General features: G+C 42.3%; 1 protein-coding gene across 1 annotated transcript; it reads right to left on the bottom strand.

Moving 5' to 3' along the window:
• Positions 1 to 260: 260 nt before the first annotated feature.
• On the bottom strand, positions 261 to 5,815 carry LOC116377575 (serine/threonine-protein phosphatase 6 catalytic subunit-like; the record flags this gene model as incomplete). The annotated part of the gene is made up of 3 exons (XM_031839223.1): positions 261 to 764; positions 2,034 to 5,508; positions 5,600 to 5,815. Coding segments are annotated over 2 exons (465 nt in total), but the record flags the coding sequence as incomplete, so codon positions are not given.
• Between the last annotated feature and the right edge of the window lie 5,479 nt (positions 5,816 to 11,294).

The raw sequence follows: 11,294 nt of genomic DNA, 5'->3' as shown, positions 1-11,294 counted from the left end.
ATACATACATATATACATACATATATACATACATATATACATACATATATACATACATACATACATACATACATACACACACACACACACACACATATATATACACACACACACACACACACATATATACACACACACACATATATACACACACACACATATATACACACACACACATATATACACACACACACACACACACACACACATTAATACACACACACATTACATATGCACATACACACACACATATATACATATATACATATATACATACATATATGTATATGTATACTGCGCCGGTTAAAGTATAGACTCACTGTTTAACATGTATAATTCCAAGTTATCTATCGGTTTTAGGTCCTGGGTCTTGACGCAACTGCGTCTGGGTCCGGATCGCGGTCTGCCAGTTGGGGACCCCTGTTCTACACACTCAACCACCACCCTGACCTCCACACCCTCACATAAAGGCCACACTACTTCCTCTGTTGAAACCCAAAGTTGGCAATGGACGAACATCTTGCGCTGCACAATTGAATACATATCATTCCTGCGCATTGCAACAACTACTCACTGGAAGTCGATGCTTGATTACAAAAGTCCAGCAGACAGGAGACAACATAGGAAGTACAAACTAACCTTAGCCCATTGAAGAGTTGTTTGGACTTGTCCAGGAGATAGCAGAAATCTGTGACAGTCTTCCTTTCGCCTAATGGAATATCATCCTCAGTCTCAGCTCCAGTCATGACACTGACCTTTCACACCTGATTACAAATAGAAGTAAATGAATACTGTATTGACTGAGGAGTGATACCGCATAAAAAAAAAAAATACTGGTTAGTTATAAATGGTTCAAAATATTGGAATCAGTGGCAACTAGAGCAAACAGCCTACCATTGGTTCCAATGTGAACTTGTGATTTATTAATACATCAAGCTACAAGGAAATACATTTCAACCATGTTGATATCCAAACTATTACCACTAAACAGATGTTTCTGGAGGCAGATATCCAAGTGTCTTTCTGGTGCCCTACTTAAATATGAATAGAAATAAGAAACTATGGAGGAAATGCATCACATGGTCACCTTTTTTAGGTTGACATGGGATGTCCCAGATTTCACTCTCACAGTGGCTGCAACCTCCAGTTTGCTAAGATGGATGTGCAATCAGGTCACAATGTTCAGCTATTGCTGCGTCTCCTCAAAAATGATTTGCTGCAAATGGAAAGTTGATTGTGCCATAGAAATGACTGACAATAGCTTCATCGATGGGGTGACTGTGTGTGCCTTTATATAGTGTGCAGGACACCCTACAGCGGCTGTACTTCCAGTGTAACATCACTGTGTCTACTCTCAAACCTTCAGCTTACCTCTCTGTTATCAGGGTGGTAAGAACCCTGCGTGGCTTAATGTCTGTCAGTAACAAACTTATTTTGTTCGGAACTGACCAATTGTGCTGAAATGTTCCCTGCAGGTCTTTAGACATCCAACAGCTCTCATTGAGTTGGTGAGAAAGGTCTGTTCACCATGACAATGACAGGATGTACACGATGATGATTGGAGGGGGAAAAATCAACGATATAATGAGCCGTTTGCGACAAGACGAAATGAATATATTATGTTATAATACAATCAGTCACAACAAACAGGACAATCAGCTGCTGTATTGTTTCTCATTAATTAGTTCTATTTAATAACCCAACTGTAATGTAAACTAATGTTGACAGCAGTGAACTCGGGTAACACTGGGCTCATCCAGCCACCTAATTAACGTTAGCTACTAATGAGACTACGCTTGATTGGGCCGTTCACTAAGAATTGCTTGTAACTAACGTTATAACGTTAGCCTTCTGTCGTTTCCAGTCTGGACACCACTCCTCCATTAGCGTCCCAACCAAACAAACATGTGGAGATTCCTTTGTGGATGCCAAAGATAAGCAGCGGTAGCTTATATAGAGACCGCTCACACAGCCTGGATGTAGCGGCTTTAACTTACGGTACCTCTGCTTGTGTAATTCACGTTTCTCCTTACCTCGCCAGCCGGCTAGCGGTGAGGAACAGCCGGACGTTACCACAGTGATGCTTCTCACAAATTTGTGCAAAAGCCACGACGAGCTCTGTGGGTGTAACGCGCCTCTCTTGGCATCTCACTGTGTGTGTCTCACACCGGACCGCCGTCCAACGAGCCGTGTCCCTCAGAAAGCGTGCACGGGACTGCTGTCGGTTGAAGCCTGGATGCTACTCCGTATGAAAGGACGCTGTCCTGTGACAGGTAGGACGCTGGAGGAGGCAGGGCGAGGACAGCGGCTGGCACCGCTCCACGAGAACTGGCTAGCTACTTCCGGGTCAACATTTTCAAAATAAACGCTTCCCCGCTGACAAAACGCCTATCTCGAAATAAGTAACCATAACCTTGTTACATTAGTGAAATATGACAAGATTGAATTGTAGTTCCACTAGTCAAGCTTTATTGGCAGAGCAATAACGAAGCATGGATATTCACAAAAGTGAATCAAAATAAAATGTTCCTTTACGGGAGCAATTCATAAACCTCAATATTCATAATTCATATCGAGCAAATCGATTTCTCCAGTTCTTCAAGTGAATTAGATCATACAAAATTCAATCCTCAAATTTCATTATCCCCAATAGATTTAACTTTGTAAGCAAGTTATTTTAAATCAATCTAATATTGGTACTTTTGTTACTTCAAGCTAGGTTATTGCAATTTCTTATTATCCGGCTGCTCCAATAAATCTCTGTCCAGTTGTACCAACAATGGAAGAGATCATATTTCCCCGTATAACGTCTCTGCACTGGCTCCCTGTGAAATCCACAAGATAATGTAAAATCCTTCTCCTCACCTAGAAAGCCCTTAATGGTTAAACACCCTCCCTAAATTCAGGGTTTCTTGTGGTTCCAACAGTCTCCAAAGGTAGGATGGGAACCGGAGCCTACAGCTATCAAGCTTCTCTTCTGTGGAACCAGCTTCCAGTTTCAGTCCAGGAGGCAGACATCTTCTCCACATTTAAGAGTAGACTTGAGGTTTTCCTCTTTGATTAAGCCTATAGTTAGGGCTGGCTCAGGTTTGCCTTGGACCAGCTCTAGTTATGATATAGGCCCAGATTGCTGGGGGACTTCCTAGGATACACTGAGCTCCTCCTCTCTCTCTCTCCTTCTGTATGAAATCATGTCTCATTAATGCAGGTAACTTGGCTTTCTCCCCTTGCATGTTTCCATGGATCGTGGCCACACCTGAAACATGGTTGTGATTGCTATCCTGGCCCTGTTTGACTCCTGGATCCCAGATGAAAAGCCAAACACTCTGGTTTGCTCCGGAGGTCTGATCGCTACCAGACAGCTGCCAGCAGTCAACTCCAGGTGTGTCGACAGTCGTGAATGAAGACCTGGACATAAGGGACGCTGGCCTCACACCACTGTGAGCTGACGTCCATTTTCATTTAACAAACATGCTCACACGTGTGAGGACTTTAGGTTGCAAAATAATTCATGGAACTTTGCACTAATGTTCAAATTAGTAAATATTTAGATTTGATGTCGTAATTGGTCTTGAATGGGCACGTCGTCCGCTCCATAGAACCCCCTCATCACTGTTAGCATTCAGACGCATTTCTGTGGCCCTTGGTATACTCAAAGTCACAAGACTTAGCACACAGATCATATCGCCTGTGAACATTGTGAAAACATACAGCGAATGAGTTCATGTGTATTTAGCGTGCTCCATAGCGCCACATAGCTGTCATCATTTCTGACATATTTATGTGCAATACCTCACTTACAGTGCCTCGCACTCCACGCAGGAAATAATTCCTTCGTGAAGTGTCCAATGGTTGCACTGACCAATAACCAGTGTGTGTGTGTGTGTGTGTTTGTGCGTAAGACATCCGTACATTGTTTATTTGAACAGAGATCATAGATCACAGCAGTATAACAAAACAATGGACAGAATCTCCTTGCGTCCCTTCCTCGCCTCTTCTGCTTGTATCTCCGGTGAACGGGACTAAGACTTGAGGAGAGGACACTAGGAAATGATTAACAAAGATTCGTTAGCATAAGGAAAAGCACCCAAAGTGGACGTTTGCACCAAATTTAAAGAAATTCCCTCAAGGCGTTCCTGACGGACGTGAGGTCAGTGACCTTAACCTTTGACCACCAAAATCCAGTCATTTCATCATTGAGCCTGGTGGACATTTGTGGAGACTGGACAGCCGTACAACATGTAAACCTAATGCCTACGGCTGAAAGCATTGCCAGCACAGAGGTATAAAAAGGAGAACCGCAGAGGGGTTCAGAGTTGGTGACATCCCAGGTCATGTGACTAAGTAGCGCAATGCACACCCATTATAAAGTCATAAAAAGGTTTGTAAACTGATATTTCAGAAACTGTAAGAGATACTGAAAAGTTGAACACAAGATTAATAGCTCAAAGTCTTCTAACCCAATTCAACTTTAAATGTACATGATAGAAATAAGCATTAGTAATAGAAATGCCATCAAAGAAATGACTTGATATTGATATGAAAACTATATTTGATATTATGGTTTCTGTAGCTGCATGTACGCAGACGTACTGAGTCCAAAAAATGTACGGAAGAATTTAAAGAATAAAGATTTGGATCACAATAGTGTGAATGCTGAATCGGCATTCACACTGAAGATTATCTCGTTAATTCTGATAACTGCAAAAGAATGTTCTCACGTAAAACATTTTTTCTGTAACTATCATTAAACAAATTGTCTGCAGCAACAGAACAGTTTTTAAAAACATTGAAAAGAAAAGTTGACCAAATGGGGGGGGGGGGTGTTACACAGGATTGTCCTAAAAGGAGAAAACTAGTCCAATCTTTCAAAAGGCAACCGTGACACCAAACTGCTACAATGATAAATAAAATATATATATCACTTTATTTGAACATGTATTGTTAGCAATTACCACCAGTTTAAATGTTTTATTTGCTTCAGTGGGGTACATAAACTCAAACCATTCAACGTTTTCTTATCATTAAAATATGAAGAAATTTAAAAGGTATCATTTTCTCATTGGGGCTAGTTTTTCTTAACGACAGAACAAGTGCGTGTGGTGCAAACTGACTGTAGCCTTAGAAGAAACCCTTTGCGGCTCAAGATGCTCTAGACCTGAAAGAGACGTTACTTCCATTCATATCTTAAAATATGTTATTAGGTTGTAGAGTTGAGATCTCCAGAGGGTGGAGAGGAGAGAGGACCAGCTCTTGTCATTAGAGGAAGTAGGGGGTAGTAGTTCGGGGAGGTATGACACGCTCCGAGTCGGGGACGGCGCGGAACAGCTTGGGCTCTCGTCTGTTGACGTCCTTGAAAACCATGATGGACGCAATGTTTCCACAGCGGTAGCAGTAGTTGGGAGCTGACCACACGGTCACAAGCTTCTCATCAAACATGAACTTGTAGCCTTCGTGAACCAGCTGATGTGCGCGGCAGATGAGCTTCAGATTGTTGATGTGCACAAACTATGACAAAATATGAGTATATTTTCAATCAACTGGTGATACGGAGGTTTCAATTTTCCATTGATTGCTTTTAAATGTTGACACAACATACCTCATTGGTAACCTTGGAGCCAAACAGCCAGCCGGCACCTCGCGGACTGATCGCCCAGGTGTCCACATCCTCTGGATCGGACCACACAAGATCACAGAACGCTCCCTTGTGGGGAATCTCCTGGTTGCGTTCGATGGTGCGGATCTGGTCCAACGTCTTGATGTCAGGTGAAAGACCACCATGGACACACAGGACCTGCTCATCTATCAACTGGGATTAGACATTAGAGATGTCATTACACAACTGGCAATTCTAGAAAATATCAGGAAATATGACCCAAATCATAATCTTGATCAGGTGTCAAGTGTCTTCGTAAATCCAATCTGACAATCTACAGTAAGATAAGAGCCCTGTTTGAAGAAACAGAGCGTTCTATTGCTATATGAATTGAGGAACATGTCAATGCAAAGAAATGGAAGAAAAACTTTCCAATAGATACGTAAAATGCAAAATAGCACCTCTTGTGCAAGAGCCAGTGAGGATGACAATGATAATGATGAGACCGAACGTTATGCCAATGAAAATGAGTTGGGAAATGTAGGCTGTAGCTAACGTTAGGAGTTAGTGACAATGTAACCATGGTAGCTTAGCTAAACAAGTAGCTTTTCCACGTTCACTGAGTGTGGTGCTCCCAATAACCCAACGGTACATTCCATCAGCGCTCTGAATTTAGGAACGGTCCAGTTTGTAGCAGCGTGCGGTCCATCAACAAATGCACTTATGTCTGTAAAAACCTGAATCAGCACATCTACATCAGTAACATTCCATTTGTGATTTTAATACGCAAAATAGGTCTTTTGGAGTAAGATTAGAATACAACAAGATAATTTTAAAAAGTTTTATTGCATTTGATCATAATCAAAATATCTCACAACAGACAAGATTGCACTTAAGTAAAAGTGCAAAAGTATTAGCATCAAAATATACCAAAAGTACCATGGTAAAAGTACTCATGCAGAACTGCCCATTTCAGAATAATGCATCAATAATTATTAATGCATCAATTTGCTGATCGCTTTAATCGAGTTTTACATATATTTTATATATTAATTTACATACTGCTGGATAGCTTGTGAATTTCCCTCTGAAGACCAACAAAGCTTTATCAATAATGTTAATTGATCTATCGATGTCTTGTTAATCTAAATCTGAAAAAGTAACTACATAAAACAGTCTGTCGGCAAAAGAGTTTAGGTTGTTAGTGGACTGTGTCCACATCGTGTCTTTTTCCAGTATGCTCCACCTTTTTTGTGAGAGTGCTTCAAGTTGAAAATCTGTTAACTTTTCAAAAAGTGCTGGTGATGTCACTGCAGAAAATAGAGAACCATGTTTTGAGCCCGTGTGTCTATCCTGAACTTTATGTTAGAGAGACACGATGATAAAGACATTAGAAATAGACAGCCAAAAAGAAATAAGAAGCAAAGAGGTGATGTCTTTCACACAACAGCGGTAGACAACTGAATCTAAAAGTGAATTATCACCTGTATTCCTTAAACGAGTTCTACTGTCGCTTTGACAGACAATAGGACAGTCCTGACTCCATCCCCCACAGCTCCATCTACCAGCCCCAGACCACCAGGTCCCCCTCCCCCAGCCCAGCAGGGGTCCATGCCTCTGTACCACCCATCACAGTGTCCCCCCCCCACCCCCCTCCCCAGTAACGACCCTCTCTATTCGGGAGAGTGACTTCAACAGGCTCTTTAAAAAACAGAACCCCCGCAAAGCAGCCAGCCCTGACTCTGTGTCCCCCTCCACCCTGAAGCATTGTGCTGATCAGCTGTCTCCGGTGTTCACAGACATCTTCAACACCTCCCTGGAGACATGCCACGTACCAGCCTGCTTCAAGGTCTCCACCATCATCCCCGTCCCCAAAAAACCTAGGATCACAGGACTTAACGACTACAGGCCCGTCGCCCTGACCTCTGTGGTCATGAAGTCTTTTGAACGCCTAGTCCTGTCCCACCTAAAAACCCTCACTGACCCACTCCTGGACCCCCTGCAGTTCGCTTACAGAGCCAACAGGTCTGTAGACGACGCAGTCAACTTGGCCCTTCATTTCATCCTCCAGCATCTGGACTCCCCAGGAACCTACGCCAGGATCCTGTTTGTGGACTTCAGCTCTGCTTTAAATACCATCATCCCATCTCTGCTGCACGACAACCTCTCTCAGCTGCACGTGCCCGACTCCACCTGCAAGTGGATCACAGACTTCCTGTCTGACAGGAAGCAGCACGTCAAGCTGGGAAAACACGTCTCAGCCTCTCGGACCATCAGCACCGATTCCCCCAAAGGCTGCGTTCTTTCCCCTCTGCTCTTCTCCCTGTACACCAACAGCTGAACCTCCAGTCACCAGTCCGTCAAGCTCCTGAAGTTCGCGGATGACACCACCCTCATTGGACTCATCTCTGGTGGGGATGAGTCCGCTTACAGGTGGGAGACTGACCACCTGGTGACCTGGTGCGGTCTGAACAACTTAGAGCTAAACGCCCTAAAGACAGTGGAGATGGTTGTGGATTTCCGGAAGAATGCAGCTCCACCAGCCCCTATCACTCTGTGTGACTCCCCCGTCGATGCGGTGAAGTCCTTCCGCTTACTGGGCTCCATCATTTCCCAGGACCTCAAGTGGGAGCTGAACATCAGCTCCATCACCAAGAAGGCTCAGCAGAGGATGTACTTCCTGAGGCAGCTGAAGAAATTCAACCTCCCAAAGACAATGATGGTGCTCTTCTACACAGCCATCATTGAGTCCATCCTCTGCTCCTCCATCACAGTCTGGTACGCTGCAGCCACTGCCAAGGACAAGGGCAGACTGCAGCGCATCATCCGCTCTGCCGAGAGGGTGATTGGCTGCAATATGTCGTCCCTCCATGACTTGTTCACTTTAAGAACCCTGAAGCGAGCAAGAAGGATTGTAGCCGACCCCTCTCACCCTGGACAAAAACTGTTTGTGCCCCTTCCATCTGGTAGGAGGCTGAGGTCCATCAGGACCAAGACCTCACGACACATGAACAGTTTCTTCCCGTCAGCAGTCAGGCTCATTAACAAAGCCCGGGACCCCCACTGACTGTCTTCCCCAGAACAAATTCCTACCGGTCACTCCCCTGCACATCCCTTCTATTACACTCGACACTTTTACACTACACTTACATCTCACTTGTTTATAGTCCTGTTATCTGTTCGTTTGTGCACTTTATTTTATATTTTCTGCAAATTTAATGTCTCTACTTTGCACTGTTGATTGTTGTTAAATGTTATGCACCTCCTGTCATGTCAAATTCCTCGTATGCTCAACATACCATGGCAATCAACGGTTCTGATTCTGCTGCTGCTGCTACCAGAACACATTTTTCATGCTCCATAAAACGGAAAACTATAGTACTGCTTCAGTGTCAGAAGAAGAAATACTATGGATAGATAAATTCAGATAACTAGGCGTACATAAGAAAAAACGAGCTTGACTCTATAGCAGATGTAACTATTTGTCCAGGAGAGTACATCTAGCTCAGGTTAACATGACTGGGAATACTTATGCTATAGTTTGTTCCCCATTTAAGAGTTGCACAATTTGTCTTCATGACAGCGTTAAAGAACCATTCCAGTGGTTTTCTATGTTTAAGACAAATAAGTACGATCTGGTAACATCTTCCATTCGTGCTTGTTATTTTCCATATTTTAGCTTTTCTAATATTATGCTGGATTCTGTGTTGGATCGGTGAACAGATGTTCTGACTTAAAGTAGTTCTGATTGGACAGACGTTCTGTTTGATCCGATGATGTAGCGGCTGTGTCTTCTCCTCTTGCCCTTATCCAGCACTAGAGGTGGGTTCGGATCACCCCTCCCGGTTCAGAAGAACCGCGGATCAATTGAGTATTTCTCTTTTAACAGTGTAATCATCATAGTGTGTAATTAAGTTGTACTGCTGCTGTTCCTTTTCAAGTAACAAGTCCCTGAATATCAATGCAGAGTGTCAGTGAACAGATATAAAGCAGTAGTGTGTTCACGTGAACGGAGCGTGTTAGAAGCATTTAACGGTGAAAGTCATGGCGAGCGGAGGAGCGTCAGAAGCTCCCGGCGTCATTTAAGCCGCAAGTTTGGGAGCATTGTGTCTTCCGAAAGCATTTAAACTGCACTGCTTAAAATCCTTCTAGTTGAAATGTCTAACTATGGTGTCTGTAGCTGAAAGTATGAGGAAGAAGAAGGCTTTGAAAGTTGAAGAAGTTTAACAGGATTTGAAGATTTTCTCCATAGAGATCCCATTCAAAAGAAAATTGCAAATAGCTTAATATTTCAAAGAATTTAAAGATTACAAATATGAAAAGTAATTTCACCCCTCTCCTGAAAGAGCTGAACATTTTAATATTCGAATGGTTTCTGTGGCTTAAAAAATGTCAGCAGTAGTGATATTTGTAGTAGTACTAGAAGCTGTAGTAGAAGTATTATTCGTAGTAGAAGTATTAGTAGCATTAGAATAAGTACTAGTAGTAGCAGTAGTGATATTTGTAGTAGTAGTAGTAGTTGTAGTAGAAGTATCATTAGTAGAAGAAGTATTAGTAATTGGAAGAAGTAGTAGTATCAGTAGTCGTAGTAATAGCTGTAGTAGTGGTCGCAGTATTTAATATAGTAGTAGTAGTAGCAGTAATGGCAGTATTTGAAGTAGCAGTAATAGCAGTAGTAGTAGTACTAGTAGCAGTCGTACTAATAGCTGTAGTAGTATTAGTACTGGTAGTAGCATGAATAGCAGTAGTAGTAGCAGTTGTAGTATAAGTAACAGTAATAATATTGATGGTAGCAGTAGTAGTAAAAAGCTCTAAGACCTGAATGACTGTATGAGAGACAGAGAGAGAGGCATACAGAGATAGAGGAGTGCATGTGTGTGTGAGTCTGTGTGTTTATCAACATCACTAATTAGCTTAATCAGAAACACCTGTGTCCTTGCAGCCTTTTCATGGAGATTAAACAGGAAAACACCTCAAACAAATCCTCAAAACTCCCATAACCGTAGCTCCTATTGCTCCGATATTAATAAATGAGAGGAAGGATGAGTTGAAGAACAGATCCTGTAAAAATTGTGTCTGTAGTGTAAAAAATGTGGCTGAACTGGCGATCTAGAAATGGGGTACCGTGTTCTGTGGAAGATGTTTTTGAAGCAACATTTAACATTGGTCTCTATGGAGCAGAAAGTTGGTTTTTCTCTCAATTACAGGCTTCTGTGCCAAATGTGTAAATCTGTGGGATTCCACAGTCATTTGTCTACAACAAGGACAAGATTACCTACTATTATAAAAGCAGAAAAGGACTGACAAAATCATAAAAGTTAAAATGCTGCAGTTGAAAAAGTGTAAAAGATATCAAAAAGCTGAATCATGCAGCAATAGATCAGGATTATTAGGTTTAGGGGGCAATCACTTTTTCACACAGGGCCATGTAGGTTTGGATTCCCCCCCTTAATAATAAAAACCATATACATACACACACACACACACACACACACATATATACACACACACACATATATACACACACACACACACACATATACACACACACACACACATATATATACACACATATACACACATATATATACACACACATACACACACATATATATACACACACATACACACACATATATACACACACACATACACACACACACACACACACACACACACACACACACACACACACACA

This window comes from Anarrhichthys ocellatus, unplaced genomic scaffold (assembly GCF_004355925.1).
Source record: "Anarrhichthys ocellatus isolate YVR2014 unplaced genomic scaffold, GSC_Weel_1.0 scaffold1422, whole genome shotgun sequence".
Lineage (NCBI taxonomy): Eukaryota > Metazoa > Chordata > Actinopteri > Perciformes > Anarhichadidae > Anarrhichthys > Anarrhichthys ocellatus.
This window is presented reverse-complemented; position numbering and strand designations above follow the sequence as displayed.